Genomic DNA, 21149 nt, shown 5'->3' with positions numbered 1-21149 from the left:
AGCATAATTCTCCACTGCTTACTGTTACGAGTACATAATAGAATTGTACTATCTACATTCAACATTTTGCTTAATTTTTTTTCCACATGAGGATAGTTAGGCTATGAATGTTAACTCCTCAAAAACAACATCTATTTATATAGGAGCTAATTAAAAGAAATAATAAGAAATGGCACCTTTCTTATGGACAAAAGCCACACGTTTGTAAAGCATTTTAAACCTCAGCAATTAATGGATTGAGAGAAATAAAATGCATTCATTAAATTCAAGTCATAGTACATACTAAAAAGAATTCTGTGATTAACTGTTAAAAGAAACTCCCAGAATATTTCTTAAAAATATTTATAAAGCTCTTCTATTACAAATCATTTTTGTTTTTAAACAAATAATACAGTGAATATACCACGGTAAACTCTGCAGGATGCATAAAGCTATCTATTGTTAAAGAAAAATGTGTACATTATATTCATTCAAAGCCCACTTGATCATGCCAGTATTTAAGAGAAGAAAATTGATTATATTATCATGTAGTAGAATAGGAATTTAGAGCATAGAAAAAATAATTTATAGATGAAGCTGTTCAAATTTGATTAATATTGAACCAAATTCTCTTTCATCATGTTACCCTCTAAAATTTTCGGAAAAATATCAGCCTGACTCTAATTTTTATTATTTCCAAAGATTCCTCAAGACATACTTTGCTAAGGTGAAATGGTGATTAACTTTCCATAGGCTCCATATGGTCTGGGAGGGAAGTTGGGGCCATGGGTGGAGGTAGGAAAGTAAACCCAAATTAAACTAAATTATCTGCTTCCCTTTCATAAATCTTTAGAGATGGTTAGGGTTTCTGGGTACAATATGGAAATTACAAGGAATAGGACCTGGGAAATTAGCAATATTCCATCTCATTGAATTAAATGATTTTTAGAGCTGAGGAGTCAGCAGGAGCTTCAGACCTTGATCTTTTCTTTTGTCCTGGTCATTTCACCCGAAAACCCTCTAAATCATCTATAAAACTAGTTCTCTTTCTTAGGTAGCCTGTAATCTGAAACATACTGATAAGTGACACAGAATTACTCAGCAAGTACAATTGCTACATGAATATATCACAGTATCACTTTTACTGTTAATGGTAGTTTGGCATTTCTCCAGATCACTAAATTTCTTTGAATATGTCATTGTGGTCAAAGTTGTGCCACCATATTCCAGAATTTAAGTTCATCTATTGATTACAGATCATGCTAGGATACTGTTCTCCAAATTAATTGTGGCTTGGCAGATCCAGTCTATAAAAACAATGGTTTTATATGCTTTCTACAAAATGGGTCTAACCAGCAGAAGTGAATAGATTTGATGCAGACAAACTAACTGCATCATTTAACCATTTAATTTTAGTCTATAAGTTTGATGCTATACCCATCGTTTCAATCAGTGTCAATTACTGTTGCTTATGAGGTATGTTCAGAGTATCCAAGAGTGAATTTATTTGATCAGTGGTATTCCTATGCAGAGTCCCAACGTCAAAGGTTCCCACAGCCACTGATTTGTTTTAATAATACATTTGTTTTCAAAATATACAAATTGGGGTTCATTAGTTCTACATGGTTATTTTACTTTCATCAAATCCTCATTTTAAAATGTATATTATCTGCTTGCATATTTGTATTTTGGACCTCTCTTCCCATCCCACATCCCATTACCCAATTTCATACCAAAAATCACACTGAGCATTTCAAACAGCTTGATTTATAGCTTGGAGTAATTCCAGCAGACAACCATAGGGGTGTGTCTATAGAATGCCAAAAATCTAATCGTGTCAGAAATTTAGTCATTCTTCCTTGATATTTTGTCTACATCATACTAAACATATTTAAAGAATTTTGTTAATTGACTAAACCCCTGATGGAATTGCCTTGATATTATTTAGACATGGTTCTAAATAGTAATGAGAATAGCAATGAACACACTCAAATAAATAATATATTCGGGTCAGTACAGATTCCAACCTGGAGGAGAGTGACTCCAATTAACCAGCATGGACCAGATTCTTTAGGATATATGGTTTCAATTTGGATTCTAAGAATGCTGAGAATTCACATTTAATCACTCTCTAGCTGATTTAAAAAACAAGATCATGGAAGTACTGGATACACAAATGAACCAGAAGAATTAAATGTTATATTGCATTTGAGTTCAAAAAAGACCAATTTATACTGGGCAATTTACTGATGACAATGATGATGTATGACTGTGGATATCCATTTTAATTAGGTTATTGCTTAAGGATCATCACTGGGCTGGAATCTTTTGGAAAATTTGTAGACTACTGTATAAAGTTACATAAAACTGTGAAAAAGTTGCATGCTTTAAAAACTTAGTATTTCCATCAAGCTTGTGGTCTAAAAAGAGTATGAAGACAATAGCAAATGGATATTTTTAACACAGTTTCTTGGTATTTACAGTCAGTTTTTTTCTCTATTTGCCTTCCCTTCAGTGCTGGTCAATTGTTTTCCCGGGTTTTTTTCCTCTTCGCATTCAGTACAAGGAAGCACCGGCACATTCTGTCAAACAATATGGAAAAGACAATTAGGAGAGTCAAAATAAAAATGTTGAATGTAAAAATTAAAATCTTAACAGAATAACTCATGTACCTCAACAAATATCTTACAGAAGACCAATGCCAGGCAGAAAATAAGTGTAAATATGTTAACACTGTTACTTCTTGAAAGCACATAAAATATTTTCCACAAAAGGCAATATTTCAAAAACTATTTTGAGAAAACTTTGGTCAAACCATTCAACTCTGATGCATCTAACCCCCAAATTAAAAATGTGTTAAGTAAAATGAATCCTAATAATTGCTATGATGTAATACATTTGGTCAAATGTAGAACAGTCCAGATAGAAGTTCAGAATTAAGCTCCTGAGTTGTTTCTTTGTTACTTGTTTTTGTGGGGGATATGTACTTCTTTCTTCCTTCTCTGCTTTCTCAAGTCTTCTTTTTTATCTTCTTTGTCCTATAAAGAATATATGTATAATTTTTGTTCTCTGTTTACTTTTGTTTTGCTTCTTGGTTGCTGGGGAGGGAAGGGTGAGACCCCTCCCTTGCCCTTGTTCTTCTAGGACCTCAGCTAATCAAACCAAAAGCTTAGTGGCAGTCACAGTGGTCATGGAAAGGTCCAGAGGCAATAGGTGAAAGATGTGTCTTGTATTAGGTAATACAGCACCCCTGCTTTAGCTAAAGCAAGAGAGAAAATCATGGAACCCAATAGCTTCAAAAAGTGCCTTCTGACAATCAAAACAAACAAACAAACAAACAAACAAAACCAAATACCTGTGGGACAGGTTCTGATTCTGCAGTGTCATTGCTTGCAGGATTTTCTTTGTGTTTCATTGAACAGGTCGTGTTCCCCTGTAAAAGCTGCGATTGAAAATAGGTCAATGAAGTTAAATTAAATGAAGGGAGGGAATAGAAAATCTCCTCTGAAATCTTCCCATTGAAAACTTCCTTCACTTTGAGACAAAGTGAAAGGTCAAACTAGGGACAAATTTATCACAACATTAGTGGGATCCCAGGGAATGGGCAAGCATTCATAGTCCATTTGGGAATCTTAGTGATGCTTATGACAGTCGGCTGCTACAACAAAAGCTCAATTCCAATGGAAAGTTCTTTCTTTGCAAAAATTTTTAAAAAGAGTGACAAAACTCCTATATTCTATATACGTGATGTGTCTAGACTCTAGGATCTAAATATGTCCATGGTCTTTATGCCTGCCAGACATCAATATTGCAAGCCAGGAAACAACTTAAACAATATGATCGTTGTAAAAAATTAATAAATTGGAATCACAATTAAATAGAGTCAGGAGACCAGAAGGGGGCGCTCTCACACCTTGCAGCAATAGCAGAGCCCAACAAGACGAAGAAAGACCCCTCTTCTTTCCTGGCAACAACTCAGCCCATGAAAAGCCATGGACTCGTTGTTTACTGTAGCCCTTCCAACTTTCTTTTCCCCTCTAGGAAAGAATTCTTTTTCCTTTGACTTGTGGGCACTTGTACCTTGCTCACCATAGTTGCAGACTCCAAATTGTAATTCTCTGCTGATCCCAAACAAACCCATCATTGCTGAAGAAATGTCTGTCAGTCTATTTGTTTTCGGTCAACATCATCAATCTGTCTAGCAAAAAACTTCAACATCTTAAAAAAGATTATATTTCTGGGAAGAAGATCATATATTTTACTAACCAGGAAATCTCATCTTACTTATTAGCCTCAATAGTCCTGAAGCAAATAAATTACTGGCAGCATATACCAGTTGCCCTTCATTTTTCATTTTAACCAAGGTTAAAATATTGAATTTTCCTTCGCTCCATCCTCCCTTTCTTTCTTCCTTCTTCCTTAGTCTGCCTCGTCTCCCTCCTCCTTTCCTTACTGACTCTCATTCTCCCTTCATCTCTTCCTTTTATTTTCATCTTTTTTATTTTAAACACATTTTAAAGTAACTAAAAATTGTTTAATGTAAGAATATGTACTTTTTTTTTAGTGATTTTTCTGTAATCCTTTCCCTGTATAAAATGTATAAAATGGAGACTGGGAGTTTAATAGTTCATGGCCACTGTGTAACTCTAACCTTGAACAAGTCAGTTTCTTTCTTTGAAGTCAAGGAGGATACCTAAGCTGGCTTTGAACTCTAACTTTCCATAAATTCTAGGAGTGGATGATAACTAAAGAAGTTGCATACTCCAATTCAAATCTGAGAGCAAAGTCATTTGCACATGCTCCCTATTCTTGCTCTACATGGCTCTTAATTGAACACTCATGTTACTTTACCCTTCTGTGTCTGTGTAATATGCTCTTTCCCTCCACCTTCATAAAAGTCTCTCTTCACTGGGAGATCCTGAAGACCAGCTACTTGTTCCCTCCTAACACAACATTTTCACCACTAGGTAGGCTCATCACACTCTCCTGCTCTAAAGGTACAATGCATTAGAAACATTAGCACATTTAATGTTTTTATATGTATATGCATGTCTGACTCTTTGATATATTGTAAGTTCCTTGAAGATAGAGGCTACATGTATCAGCCCTAGATCCCAGCTAGATGCCTATTAGATAGCAAGTGGTCAATATCTAATCACTAAATAAATAATAAATGAATAAAACAAACATTGGCTATGAAAATATTTCAGTCCTTTAGAATTTTCATAAATGCCTGAGTTTTTCATATGAGATTTAGTTATATTTGATAAAAGCTCCAAAATGGTTGTGCCTAGCCCCTTCTTCAAAATAAGCCTATAGTATAGTGGAAAAGTAAGATTATAACTATATTAATAGAAATCAGTAGTCAAAACCTTGAGTGCCTTAGTCCAAAGGATTTTAGGCATCTACACAGAGGAATCTTCTACACTACCTAAGAATTTTTTTTTCTTTTTATGTTGTACTGGTTTGAGTTAGACCTAGAAACTAAAATTTCCCTGGAATATTATAACTGTTTTGTTTTTACTGTAATAATACAACTGACCTTTGTTTTTATTATACTTGCTTTCAGCCTTGGGGAAAAAAAACTAAAATAAATGTACTAAATCAAGCTCAGAATGCAGAAAGTAACCTGCAGAGTGTAAGGTTTCCCGATATATATTTTGGAATAATGGAGTTCATAAATCACATAAGTTTGGAGAAAAAATTTATTTGAACATTAAACAGTGGTATTTAAGGTAGTTCTTCTAAGAGTCTTTAACACACAATTTCTTAAAGCTTTCGTCTTGAATGCTCTGCTCGCATAATCATATAAGGTGCTTGTTAAAAAATAATACTCCTGGGTGATAATTCAGTCCTACAAATATAGGGCTTGCATTTTTAATCAGCAATCCAGAAATTCAAATGCACAGTGAAATTTGAAATCCACTTCTTTGTAGTGTACAAATGCATAATAAATCTCTTAGGAGATATGATATAACCATTTGCCAAATCTATTTGACCCCAAAACCGTTTTTTGTGTATGAATTATTACTTGAGGTCATTGTCATGAGAAAGGTACTGTGGGATTTATGGTGGAGTATGTTCTTTCATTAATGCAAGCACAGCTGACTATTTGAGACAAGTCTTTGATGATCTGAACAATGAATACTTATTAAATTTCAACAGTAAAGAAAATATTACGTGGCTGGAAGACAGCTCCAACCTTTTTTGATATTTTGATCTTATAATGAACACAACCTTTAAATTTATTTTTTGTTTGCCTCACAGGCATTGTGGAAACTTCATGAGATGGGGTTCATAAAATTCCTAGTGTTTCTCAGAAAGACAACAGATATAAGCACTCCTGAAGGTACAAGCCTTCAAAATACTCTCTCAATTAGATAAAATTCAACCTGATGAGTATACTGCCTATTTCTAGAAACTCAAATAATAAAATATGAAGAATGATCAGGAAAGTCTGCACAGATTCAGCTACTTCAGTATGCAGCTCACCTATTAATTATACAGGTGACCTAGGGAGGACCACAGCTGGGTCTGTAAATTATGAAATGGGATGAGCCATGAACGTATCTTCATTAAAGTGATTACATGCTCTTTCTCACATATACGTCTTCCCCAACACCACCAGAAGAACCAGTTTGTTTCTGCACTTTGGGCAACAAACTACCATCTGACAAAATGTTATATTATGGCCACAAAAGTAGGCCAAGTAACAACAAGTTTAGTTGAGACAAGCCCTTTTAATTATTTACCCCTGTAGGAAAAAATACATAATCCTACAATGGTGGGGCAGACTCTAATACTGGGGTTTCCTTAATAATTAACAGGAGTCACATACAAATGAATTTGAGTCCCAACTCCATCTCCCACTATCTCTGATAATGAACATTGAGGTTCCAAACTTTGGTATTTTACAGAAGAATAAAATTAAACACCAGTGACAAACAAATTTTAACATTAGAACAAATAAACCAACAAGCACAACATATTGCTATTTTTCAACAATATTTCAGAAAAGAAATAACATTTTAATACTAAAATTATATAAAGGATCCAATGTCAAAAGAAATTGTTCTTGAGAGGCAGAGAGAGAGAGAGAGAGATTGATTCATGGAAAATCTGCTAATATTTTGTTATTTGACTATTAAATGTCTATTTTCTACATTCCTATACTGTTGAAAACTTCATGACAGGGCAGTACCTGTCCTGGTTGGAATGATGGTAGGAAATACCAATTTAACCTCAATTTTCCCTCATTTGTAAAATGGGGATAATTCAAAATTTTGACATCAAGTGACATGATACAATGTAGGTAACTCGGCTAGGTGAAGGGAGGAAAGAGCCCGTCTCAGGTTAGAATTGCTTTAGCCCTTATTTGCTGTATACACTTGGGAAAGTTACTTCACCTTAAGGAGGTTCTGACTCCTTATCTGTGGGGTAGGCAAAATGATCCCTACCTGACAGGATTTTTGGAAGATTTAGATTAAATAAAACTATAGAATGGTTCCTAAAGGAGTATTTTGCACATATTAGGTGCTCCTCTTATGACCTTTCTCTAAAACTTTAAAAGAACTCAAAATACTTAATGCAAATGCATAACTGGGCAACCTGAAATTTTACAAAGAAAAAATATCTCTGACAGTTAAAAAGTCCAACTCATTCTTCATATTTAATTAATATCTGGGACAAGCTGGAGGCTAAAAACTAGCATGATTTTCAGAATACTGTAAAGGAGAAAAAATGGAATTAAGGACCAAGATTTTTAGAAACAAACACATTTTGGCTAAATTTTTCTCTCGTCACTCTTGTGTATGAAATGAGTTTTTTAATGTTTATTACAGAATGATACTTTAGTACTGTTTTTGTTTTTTTTGTTTTTTTTTTTTTTTGCTGTATGCGGGCCTCTCACTGTTGTGGCCTCTCCCATTGCGGAGCACAGGCTCCGGATGCGCAGGCTCAGCGGCCATGGCTCACGGGCCCAGCCGCTCTGTGGCATGTGGGATCTTCCCGGACAGGGACACGAACCCATGTCCCCTGCATTGGTAGGTGGACTCTCAAGCACTGCGCCACCAGGGAAGCCCTTTAGTACTGTTTTAATATTAAAAAGGGTAGAAACCAGAAAAGAAGTTCAAAGATTAAAAATGTAATGCTGGATCAAAGTGATGGCTCTGAATTCAGTGAACAGAGGAATAGAGGAGTGGGAGGGAGACAGGGTCTGACACTGATGCTTCCTAACCAGGCTCCTCTCTAGGCAAGTCACATTACCTCTCTGAACCATAATTCTTCATCCTTCACACAAAATAGTTAAAATTTTGAAACATGAAGCCCTGTCTAACTTCATAGTTTTATTCATTTATTTATTTTTAATTAATTAATGTATTTATTTATTTTTGGCTGCATTGGGTCTTTGTTGCTGAGTGTAGGCTTTCTCTAGTTGCGGCGAGCTGGAGGCTACACATCGTTGCACTGCACGGGCTTCTCATAGTGGTGGCTTCTCTTGTTGCGGAGCATCGGCTCTAGGTACATAGGCTTCAGTAGCTGTGGCATGTGGGCACAGTAGTTGTGGCTCATTGGCTCTAGAGCACAGACTCAGTAGTTGTGGTGCACGGGCTTAGTTGCTCCGTGGCATGTGGGATCTTCCTGGACCAGAGCTCGAACCCGTGTCCCCTGCATTGGTAGGTGGACTCTCAAGCACTGCGCCACCAGGGAAGCCCTTTAGTACTGTTTTAATATTAAAAAGGGTAGAAACCAGAAAAGAAGTTCAAAGATTAAAAATGTAATGCTGGATCAAAGTGATGGCTCTGAATTCAGTGAACAGAGGAATAGAGGAGTGGGAGGGAGACAGGGTCTGACACTGATGCTTCCTAACCAGGCTCCTCTCTAGGCAAGTCACATTACCTCTCTGAACCATAATTCTTCATCCTTCACACAAAATAGTTAAAATTTTGAAACATGAAGCCCTGTCTAACTTCATAGTTTTATTCATTTATTTATTTTTAATTAATTAATGTATTTATTTATTTTTGGCTGCATTGGGTCTTTGTTGCTGAGTGTAGGCTTTCTCTAGTTGCGGCGAGCTGGAGGCTACACATCGTTGCACTGCACGGGCTTCTCATAGTGGTGGCTTCTCTTGTTGCGGAGCATCGGCTCTAGGTACATAGGCTTCAGTAGCTGTGGCATGTGGGCACAGTAGTTGTGGCTCATTGGCTCTAGAGCACAGACTCAGTAGTTGTGGTGCACGGGCTTAGTTGCTCCGTGGCATGTGGGATCTTCCTGGACCAGAGCTCGAACCCGTGTCCCCTGCATTGGCAGGAGGATTCTTTTTCTTATTTTTTAATTAATTAATTTTATTTTATTTAAAAAAAATTTTTAGCTGCATTGGGTCTTCATTGCTGCGTGTGGGCTTTCTCTAGTTGTGGTGAGTGGAGGCTGCTCTTCGTTATGGTGCATGGGCTTCTCATTGCTGTGGCTTCTGTTGTTGCAGAGCACAGGCTCTACATGCACGGGCTTCAGTAGTTGTAGCACGCGGGCTCAGTAGTTGTGGCTCACAGGTTCTAGAGCAACAGGCTCAGTAGTTGTGGCTCATAGGCTTAGTTGCTCTGCAGCATGTAGGATCTTCCCGGACAAGGGCTTGAACCCATGTCCTCTGCATTGGCAGGCAGATTCTTAACCACTGTGCCACCAGTGGCACATAATTTTATATATTCATAATTTCATAATTTCAGATATTTTGGAAAAAGTAACTTCATAATTTCATAACTTATGAAACTTCATAATTTTAGATATTTTGGAAAAATATTTACAACCATCTGTTAAGATGACTATTTTGTTTGGTGCTGAAGGAAATGTCAATACTTTTATAGTCTCTGTCCTCAAATTGCTTATTATCTAATGCAGAATGAGAACCTTATACAAATAATCAACATGCAAGATGGACTGTGATACAGGATAAAATATGTGTATAAACCAAGTACTATGGAGACCCAGAGGTGAAAATCATTATGTCTCAGGGAAGGTAGGAGGGGTCAAAGAGTTATTGACCAATTTAACCTTTGTATTTGCACATCACTGTTTGGCGAATTTCCTTATAATAATTATCAACATGCTTACTGGGTTATTTGTATTTTCCAAATTATAAGTTAATCATTATTCTTATGGTTTCTATATGATTCCTGGTAAGAAATAATAATTAAGTTAACATTTTGCATGCTTTAAATTATGATGTTATAGGGCTTCCCTGGTGGAGCAGTCGTTGAGAGTCCGCCTGCCGATGCACGGGACATGGGTTCGTGCCCCGGTCCGGGAAGATCCCACATGCCGCGGAGCAGATAGGCCCGTGAGCCATAGCCACTGAGCCTGTGCGTCTGGAGCCTGTGCTCTGCAACGGGAAAGGCCACAACAGTGAGAGGACCGCGTACCGCAAAAAAAAAAAAAAAAAAAAGAAAAGAAAATTAAGATGTTATAGGAGGGTAAACATGGAAATTTATTATCTAATGTAAAAAGCAGAATTTTATTCTAAAGCCCTTAGGAAACTATCTATACTTCCCATGTAATCTGGAGGCATGCCTTTTCCTTCTTAAAAAAAAAAATACCACAGTAGCACAATGAAGAATGCCTTGTATGAAGCCAACCTCTTCAGATGGTCTGATGGAATGTAGCCCAGAATGACAATGGTATATGGTCTCTCAGCCCAATTACAGCAGGGCATGACTTGCCTAGAAAATTTTGTTAAGCTAATGTCTGCCAACGGCTCACCAGGGCATCAAATGACACACAGTGAATATTGGATATAATTGCAAACTAGGACTTTTAAAATCTCTGCCAAAATTGTTTTAGCATGAAAATGCTGGCATAATTTTCTACTCGCAGCTCTAGGTTTATTTCCTGCACATTTTCTCCTCTCATTTCCCTGGACAGAGATTTGCTGTTGAATAAATTCCCTTTGGTCAGGGACTTGTAAGCAGGTGTGATGGCAAGAATCTGAGCGAGGAGTGCTTCCAATGCTAAACATAAGCCACTGCTGCCTTTCGGTTCCTCAGCACATTAAGAAAAGTTAAGTGTGTGCGACCGAGAGCAGTCAGAAACACTGTAAAGCACATCTACATTGAATAGTAAGTCTCAATCCCTATGTGGAAATTAAAATAAAATGTTCAATGTCTTTAATTCTTGATATGCTATTAAACAATATGAGGCACATTTGCAAACTGCAGGAAAATGGGATGAAGCAGGTACATCCTTTGCTTTCTCCCTGTGACTCCAAAATTACCATTGACGCAAAGCTGCTTTCAAAGGAATTTCTTTTTTTCTTTTTTTTTTTTTTTCTTTTTTTTGCTGTACGTGGGCCTCTCACTGTTGTGGCCTCTCCCGTTGTGGAGCCCAGGCTCTGGACGCGCAGGCCCAGCGGCCATGGCTCACGGGCCTAGTCGCTCCACGGCATGTGGGATCTTCCCAGACCGGGGCACGAATCCATGTCCCCTGCATCAGCAGGCGGACTCTCAACCACTGCGCCACTAGGGAAGCCCTCAAAGGAATTTAAACATCCCCAAAACCGATAGTCCAATATGCTGTTAAGCTTTGGGTGATCCATTTCAAGTTTTCTATGTCTACTAAGAAAAGGGTTAAGAAATCCAGTGGCCATTTTCCTAGGTGACCCTGCCTGGCTGCATAGGGCAGGAAGCGGAACAAACCCACAAAGCTATCTAAGAATATGCGTGGTCTCTAATTCCAAGTTTAGGACCTTGTCCATACAAGATATTGAGACCTTGAGTATGAAAATTGCAGAGCAGTTTTTTTAGACTGAACTAATAAGGACATCCATGATAAAACTGAACACTGTGTATTTAATATCTATGATATACAATCAGCATGATAAACCTGTAAGAAATCAACATTAAAGTTTCTCAAAATATTTAACAGGAAATATTGACGGTAGAAAATCTAGCTAGGTTTATTCAAACGACACACATTCCTGGGCTCTGTCCCAGATCTACTGACGAATAATCGGTGGGAGTGGAGCCTTACCACAAGCAGTTTTATAGGCTGACCTGATGAGTCATAGGCAAGCAAAAGTTTGAAAATCACTGACATCTATTTTATAGAAAAGGGATCTGAATAACAAAATCACTTGCCATAGTGACATGTTAGGAAACAGCAAAGTGGTAATTTCCAGGCTTTCTCTACCATGTTATTTAGTCTAGGGTATGACCAACAGGAATGAAAATGAATCACCTTTGCTATTTATTTACTAAGAGATTACATGTGTTCCCATCAGCACTCAGTGAGGTTGCTGATGATCATAGAATCCTGCAATAGAATGGGATGATCTCATGATAGTTCTTTTCCTCTTCTCTAATGCTTCATTTCCTGACTACATCCCAGAATGGTTCTTTTTCATTATTCAATCATATAATATACTATATTCTCTATTCTAGGCTAATTCTATATTCAGATCTTTTCACTGAGTTCACTTTTATGTTTGACTGAAACATTCTCCTCCTTATAGTTGTTTCCACCTGTTGCATCTGTTTCTGTCCTGGAGAGTAAGAGTGAATAAGACTAGATTTTTTTAATGATGGCCATTCTAACTGGTGTGAGGTGATACCTCATTGTAGTTTTGATTTGCATTTCTCTAATTATTAGCGGTGTTGAGCATTTTTCATGTGTCCGTTGGCCATCTGTATGTCTTCTTTGGAGAAATGTCTATTTAGGTCTTCTGCCCATTTTTCAATTGGGTTGTTTGTTTGTTTGTTTTTGTTATTGAGTTATATGACTTGTTGGTGCACTTTGGAAAATAAGCCCCTGTTGATTGCATCATTTGCAAATGTTTTCTCCCAGTCAGGAGGTTGTCTTTTTGTTTTGTTTATGATTTCCTTTGCTGTACAAAAGCCTGTAAGTTTGATTAGGTCACATTTGTTTATTTTTGCTTTTATTTCTATTGTCTTGGGAGACTGACCTAAGAAAATATTGGTACAATTTATGTCAGAGAATATTTTGCCTATGTTCTCTTCTAAGAGTTTTATACTGTCATGTTTTATATGTAAGTCTTTAAGCCATTTTGAGTTTATTTTTGCATGTGGTGTAAGGGTGTGTTCTAACTTCATTGATTTACATGCGGCTGTCCAGCTTTCCCAGCACCACTTGCTGAAGAGACTGTCTTTTCTCCTGTATTTTCTTGCCTCCTTTGTAGAAGATTAATTGACTGTAGGTGTGTGGGTTTATTTCTGAGCTCTCTATTCTGTTCCATTGATCTAAATGTCTGTTTTTGTGCCAATGCCATGCTGTTTTGATTACAGTAACTTTGTAGCATTGTCTGAAGTCTGGGAGGGTTATACAGCCTTATTTATAATATCCGAGACATGGAAACAACCTAAGTTTCCAGGTGAATAAAGTGTTATGTAGAGAGGAATATATATGTATATGAATATTATTCAGACAAAAAAGGAAGGAAGTCCTTCCATTTGTGACAACATGGATAAACACTGAGGGGATTATGCTAAGTGAAATAAATCGGGAAAAAAAAGACAAATAACATTATCTCACTTACATATATGAAATCTAACAAAACAAAACAAAATAATCCCATAGAAAGAGAGCAGATGGGTAGTTGTCGGGGGCATGAGGGGGGATTGGGAAAGTAGGTGAAGGTGGTCAAAAGGTATAAACTTGCAATTATAAGATGGATAAGTTCTGGGAATATAATGTACACCTTAGTGACTATAGTTAACAATACTGTATTGTATATTTGAAAGTTGCTGAGAGAGTAGATTTTAATTGTTCTCACCACACACACACAAATTAACTGTGTAAGATGATGGACGTGTTAACTAATTTTATTATGGTTATCATTTCACAATATATAGATATAGAATATCACTACTTTGTGTACCTTAACCTTACATAGTGTAATGTGTCAATTATATTTTAATAAACTGGGAAAGAATTAGAAGTATTATAAAAGCAAGAAAAATACACAGTCTGAGGAGATAAAAAAGCAATAAAGAAAGACTCAGAAATGGCAAATGTTTTGGAAGTATCAGACTGGGAGTTTAAAAATAACTGTGGCTGATATGTTAAGGGCTCTAAGGGGAAAAGTGGACAAAATGCATGAACAAATGGGTAATATAAGCATAAGATGGACAAATCTAAGGATCAAATGGAAATGCTAAAAATAAAACAAAAACAAAAAAAACCCCACTGTAACAGAAATGAAAACTGCCTTTGATGAGTTCATCAATATTCTGGACATTGCCCACTGAAAAAAATCGGTGAACTTGAAGACAGGTTGATAGAAAGGTACCAAATAGATGCAAAGATAAAAGGGTTTAAACAATGGACAGAATGTCCAGATTTGTAAAACAATTAGAAAACCTGCAATGTAGAGGTAATGGAAATACTAGAAGGATAAGAAAATAACAGAGGACATATTTGAAGTAAGAATGATAAGAGTTCCCCAAAGGTAATGACAGAACTCAATCACAAATCCTGGAAGATTAGAAAAACAAAATTACATCTAGGCATGCCGTCAAACTGCAGAAAACCACAGAGACATATTGAAAGACTCAAAAGGTGAAAACTTAACTACAGAGAAATAAGGATAGGAATTACTTCAGACTTCTACTTAAAAACAATTTAAGCAAGAAAAGATTGAAGTGAAATATTTAGTGTTAAAAAAATTGAAATATTATCCAGTAAAATTATCCGTCAAAAGTGAAGAAAAAATAAAGATCTCAGAAAAACAAAAACTGAGGGAATTTGTCACCAGTATACCTGCCTTTCAAGAAAAGTTAAAAGTTCTTCAGACAGGAGGAAATGATAGAGTTCAGAAACCCTGATCTACAAAAAGAGAGGAAGAGTATTCTAGAAGGAATAAGTCAAGGTAAAATAATGTTTTTATTTATCTTGTTCTTAACTGATGAAACGAATAACAGTCTGTTCAAAATGACAATACACAATGTATTTGGTAATTACAGCTTATGGTTAAGTGAAATGAATGACAGCAATTTTATAATAGAGGAACTGGAAATACTCTCTATATACTCTCTGTATAAGGTTGTTTCACAACCCATGAAAGATGTGATAAATCCAAAACAGTTACAAATTATGGCAGACATTAATCCAACTATATAAATATTCACTTTAAATGTGAAGGGTCTAAATATATCAATAAAAGACAGGGATTGTAAGAGGGGATAAGAGAAGAGCACACAACTAGATGTTGTATATAAAAAAACAACTTTAAATATAAGGATGCAGATTGATTAAAAGTTAAGGGACTCAGAAAGATATTCCATGCTAATATTAATCAAAAGAAAGTTGGAGTAGCCATATTACCTTTGACAAAGCCAACTTCAGACCAATAAAAATATCAGAGATAAAGAGGGACATTTGTATAATAATACAGGGGCCAATTATGCAAAAATATATAACAATTCTTAACATGAATGCACCTAACAACAGAATGTCAAGATACATGAGTCAAAACCTGATAGAACTGCAAGGAGAAATAGACCAAACAACTATTATAGATTAAGGCTTCAACACTCTCTATCAATAGTGGACATATCAAGCAGGGAGAAAACCTCTAAGAATATAGTTGATCTGAACAACACTGCAGATAAAACGGACCTAATTGACATTTATGGAATACTTCATCAAACAAGAGGAGAATACACATTCTTCTCAAAGTCACATGGAACATTTACCAAGATAGACTGCATTCTGGGCCATAAAATGCATTTGAACAAATGTAGAGTATGCCATGAGACTGCAATGAAACTAAACTAGAAATAAATTACAGAAAGACAGCTGATTGCTATAGGGAACTCTCTGAATTATTGCTCAATTAGTCTGTAAATCTAAAACTGTACTAAAAAAACTTAATTACTTTTTAAAAGACACCATTAAGAAAATGAAAAGACAAGAAACATATGGAGAGAAATGTTTTCAAATCATATATTTGGTAAAGGATTTACATCCAGAATATATAAGGAATCTTACTACTCAACACTGAAAAGACAAACAACCCAGCAGAGCACGGGGAAACTATTTGAATAGAAATTTCACCAAAGAAAATATATGACTTACTAATAAGTATATACAAATATGCTCAAATTATTAACCATTAGGGAATTAACAATTAAGCCTGCAATGAAATTTGACTTCACACTCACTAGAATTTGCTTTTTAAGCAAAAATAACACCACAGTAACAAGTGGTGTCAAAGATGTAGAGAAAATAAAACTCTCATACATTCCCAATTAGGATGTAAAATGGTGCAGCCACCTTGGAAAAGTTTGTCTGTTTCTTAACCAGTTAAGGAAGAATTTACCATATCCCATGCTACTTCTGGGTATCTGCTCAAGAAAAATAAAACATATGTCCACACAAAGATGTTTATGTAAATGTTCATGGTATCATTATTCATAATAGCCAAAAAGTGGAAAAAATCAAAAAGTTATCAGATGGTGAATGGATAAAGAAAATATGGTAAAACAATATAACGGATTCTATTCAGAATAAAAAGGAACAAAGTACTGACACATATTATAATATGGATGAACCTTAAAGTCATTGTGCTATATGAAAGAAGCAAGATGCAAAATATCACACACTATATGATCAATTTATATAAAATATACAGAAAAGGCAAATCTATACTGATAGAAACTAGGTTAGTGACTGTCTTTATAGAGATTAACTGTAAAAAATGGCATGGGGGATCTTATTAGAAAGATAGAAATGTTCTAAAACTGGACTGTGGTAATGGTTACACAACTCAGTAAATTAAATGAATAATTGAAATATATAGTTAAAATGTGTGATTTTTACAGCATGTAAATAACATGCTTTTAAAAACTGTGATATTTTTCACAAATAATTAGCTCCAATGTGCATTTTTGTCCATTCTAGTTTTTAAGAGAGTATGAACCTCTTCTGTTCAGAAGTAAATAAACAAAAATTAACTTAAAATTTCTCCTGTAGTAGTTTATTTTGTTTGAGAATAACAATATAATTGGTCCAGTCAGCCAACATGAAAATTGGGGTTCATATTAGACTTCGTCCTTATTCCTGCATCTTTGCTTGAACACAAAGTCCTGTGTATTTCTCTTTTTGATATTCTGTTTATATCATGCTCTCAATTATTTGTTATTGGCTTCATTCAGGTCCCTATTTTATCTTACTTTTATTATTTAAAAATTTTTCTCATTTAGTAGTTTCTACATTTTTGAATTTCATAGAGCAGAAAAAGACATTTAAAAAAAAAAGAAATGGGAATAAATTTGCCAACTATTAATTTTGTCAAGTAAGGGCACTAAAGTAAAAATTTAACTCAACAACTACCATCTACTTTCTCTCTGTAGAAAGCTAAGTAACACTGATGGATCTCTGATTAAAGAAAAAAGTCTTTTATAAAAAACCTGATGTCAGTATTTCAAAACACACAAAATACACAAAATATAAATATGGAAAAATGATTGTATTAGGTTGTCCAGGGAAGCAGAACTAATAGAATATATACATAGATATTTAAGAGGAGTTTTTTTATGGGAATTTGCTCATGTGATTATGGAAGATGAGACATGCCATGATATGCCCTCTGTAAGCTGGAGAACCAGGAAAGCTGGTGGCATAATTCAGTCCAAGTCCAAAGGGCTGCGAATCAGGGGAGTTGATGTTGTAACTCCCAACCCGAGGCCAAAGCCTGAAAACGGGGGTGGGTGGCCTGCTGGTGTTAAGTCCCAGAGTTGGAAGGCCCCAGAAGCAAGAGCTCTGATGTCTGAGGGAAGAAGAAGGTATACATCCCAGCTCAAAGGGAAAGAGAATTTGTACTTCCTGAATCTTTTCGTTCTATTTGGGCCTTCATGGGATTAGATGATGCCTGCCATATTTAAGAGGGAAGATCTTTTCTTAGTCTACTGATTCAAATGCTAATCTCTTCTGGAAACATCCTGTCAGACATACTCAGAAAAAATGTTTTACCAGCTCTCTGGGCATCCCTTAGCTCAGTCATTTTGACACATAAAGTTAATCATCACAAATCTATCTTTTATCAACTTGGCACATCTATGCATCTTTTAACCATACTCAATCTCCAAATAAAGACAATAAGATTATACTTCTGCCAAACATGATAAAACTATCCTTCCTACAACAGAAAATGCACCAATCCCTTTATCAGAAGAGGAGGTAAGTTTATTTTGTTTTTTCTTTATGAAATTGTTTTGATCTTATTTGGATACTCGATTAAAGCAACCCAAACTGGAGCTTGAGTCTCCAGTTCGTTAGAGTCAAGTTGAAGCTATTTTCACATTGCTGTATTGAAACAAAAGCAATGCATTTCATGCTATTTAACACAAATCAGAATATTTTGGGTGAATTTAGACAAGCTGAGTAACAGCAGTTCTCATAGATCCAAAGATCCTCCCACTTTTTCCTGTAAGGTGGAGGAAGTCATCAGAATTATTCTCTTATTATTGGGGAATGCTAGAAAGGAACTATAGAGCTCTCCATGCTTAAGGTTAATTATACTCTGAGAACTATAGCTTGGGGAGATAATGGTCCATTAGCTCTCTCAAGGGAAGGCTTAGTTATGGATAAAATCACACATCAGCTTCCTGATCAATTTCACAGTCCTACATCTGTGCTTCTCTTATATATGGCTGCATAATAAACAAAGGGCTCTGGGATGGACCCCCTCTACCTACTAGCAAAAGTCACATCATACTACCATTACAGAGCCTTATTTAGGCATTGCTGTCTTTAAATGCAAATATAACAGAGTCTGAGAAGCAGAAACTCTATTACTAAACAACACTCTAAAGGGATTATGTCTTATCTAAACCAATGTTTTTCAAATTAAGAATCACCTGGGAAGAGTGTTGTCAAGTCCACGTTATAAAATGGTTACCCTTAGTCCTATTTATTTAGAACTTACTGAAGAATTTCTCAAAATCTTAATTTTTAAAAACTCCTCACATGACTTTAATAATCGTGTACATGTGAAACACATTTTTTAGTAAAACTGGCCTGTACATTAGAATCACCTGGAGAAGTTAAACGATATATACAATTAATGTCTAGACTCCACATACCAAGATGCTGAGTCAATTTTTCTTTTTTTTAATTAATTTTTATTGGATTATAGTTGCTAATGTTGTGTTAGTTTCTACTCTAGAGCTAAGTGAATCAGCTATACATATACATATATCCTCTCTTTTTTGGATTTCCTTCCCATTTAGGTCACCACAGAGCACTAAGTAGAGTTGCCTGTGCTATATAGTAGGTTCTCAATAGTTATCTATTTTATACACAGTATTAATAGTTTATATATATCAACCCCAATCTCCCAATTCATCCCACCCCACCTTCCCCCCTTGGTAACCATACTTTTGTTCTCTACGTCTGTGTCTCTATTTCTGCTTTGCAAATAAGATCATCTATACCATTTTTCTACATTCTACATATATGTGTTAATATACGATATTTGTTTTTCTCTTTCTGACTTACTTCACTCTGTATGACAACACTCTCTAGGTCCATCCACGTCTCTACAAACGACCCAGTTTCATTCCTTTTTATGGCTGAGTAATATTCCACTGTATATATGTACCACATCTTCCTTATCTATTCCTCTCCTGATGGACATTTAAGTTGCTTCCATGTCCTGGCTATTGTAAACAGTGCTGCAATGAACACTGAGGTGCATGTGTGCTTTTGAATTATGGTTTTCTCTGGCTATATGCCCAGTAGTGGGATTGCTGGGTCATATGGTAGTTCTATTTGTAGTTTTTTAAGGAACCTCCATACTGTTCTCTATAGTGGCTGTATCAATTTACATTCCCACCAACAGTGCAAGAGGGTTCCTTTTTCTCCACACCCTCTTCAGCATTTACTGTTTGTAGATTTTTTGATGATGGCCATTCTAACCAGTGTGAGGTGATACCTCCTTGTAGTTTTGATTTGCATTTCTCTAATTAGTGATGTTGGCATCCTTTCATGTGTTTGTTGGCCATCTGTATATCTTCTTTGGAGAAATGTCTATTTAGGTCTTCTGCCGATTTTTTGATTGGGTCATTTGTTTTTTTGATGTTGAGCTGCATGAGCTGTTTGTATATTTTGGAGATTAATCCTTTGTCAGTTGCTTCATTTGCAAATATTTTCTCCCATTCTGAGGGTTGTCTTTTCATATTGTTTATGGTTTCCTTCGCTGTGCAAAGGCTTTTAAGTTTCATTAGGTTCCGTTTGTTTATTTTTGTTTTTATTTTCATTACTCTAGGAGGTGGGTCAAAAAAGATCTTGCTGTGATTTATGTCAAAGAGTGTTCTATGTTTTCCTCTAAGAGTTTTATAGTGTCTGGTCTTACATTTAGATCTTTAATCCATTTTTAGTTTATTTTTGTGTGTGGTGTTAGGGAGTGTTCTAATTTCTTTCTTTTTGTGTCAGTTTTTCTGAGGTTGGTCCTGGTCATCAGTATTTTATAAAAACCCTCCATGTGTTACTACAGTGAGGACAGGGCTAACAACTACTGATGTAGAATTGGAAAACTGATGTTCACAGCAATCTCATTAATTCCTACTGCTTACACCTGGCTTATCTCATTCATTTATATTACTCTCTTGGCCTTTAAATGTAACTGAGTCTACAGCCTATAAATATTGAGCACTCTCTGCACTAGAAAGTGTAACTGCTTGGAAGTAGAGATTTCAAAGACTAAAATCTAGGGAACTGAAATCAAGTTAGAGAGAGAGCATTCATGCTGGTATAGGTGGAGGCAGCTTTTTGAAGGGACCCAGATCGGGGCCTCCACCAAGGCAGTAGATGCTTATGGGACTTACTGAAGGGAGAGGAGCAGCTAGTGACAAGGAAGGACAACAAAAGTAGAAAGAGAGTGGAACAAACAAACAACAAATAAAGAATTTATGCCTCTCTCTTGACAAGAAAAGTAGACCAAAATATTGCTTTGGGGAATCTTAGCAAAACGTATAGAACTTTTCAGGTTTGCCTTCAGTGGGACTATTTTGTTTGTTTGTTAAGTTTGATGAAGTCCTGGTTCTTTGTCCTTTCAGATATTTTGGCCACCTCCTGGCGTGAATGATTTGCTCAAGGCACTGATACACCAGTACAAGAGCAGGAAAAAAGCAACTGAATTCCTCCTAATCCAAGGGCTCAAA

The 21149-nt window shown here is 35.9% G+C and overlaps 1 protein-coding gene across 1 annotated transcript in view; it reads right to left on the bottom strand.

Annotated features, from left to right (window-relative positions):
* Positions 1-2462: 2462 nt before the first annotated feature.
* LUZP2 (leucine zipper protein 2) overlaps positions 2463-21149 on the bottom strand; it is a gene marked incomplete at both ends in the record, with an annotated part of 467601 nt that continues 448914 nt past the window's right edge. The window contains 2 exons of the mRNA XM_081240711.1: positions 2463-2561; positions 3335-3421. Of these exons, the coding sequence (XP_081096837.1) occupies positions 2463-2561; positions 3335-3421 (186 nt within the window). The remainder of the gene's footprint in view (positions 2562-3334; positions 3422-21149) is intronic.

The sequence above is a fragment of the Mesoplodon bidens genome, assembly GCF_964165515.1.
Source record: "Mesoplodon bidens genome assembly, chromosome: 7".
NCBI classification, from domain to species: Eukaryota; Metazoa; Chordata; class Mammalia; order Artiodactyla; family Ziphiidae; genus Mesoplodon; species Mesoplodon bidens.
The sequence above is the reverse complement of the archived record's forward strand: the minus strand, read 5'-3'. Positions and strand labels throughout refer to the sequence as shown.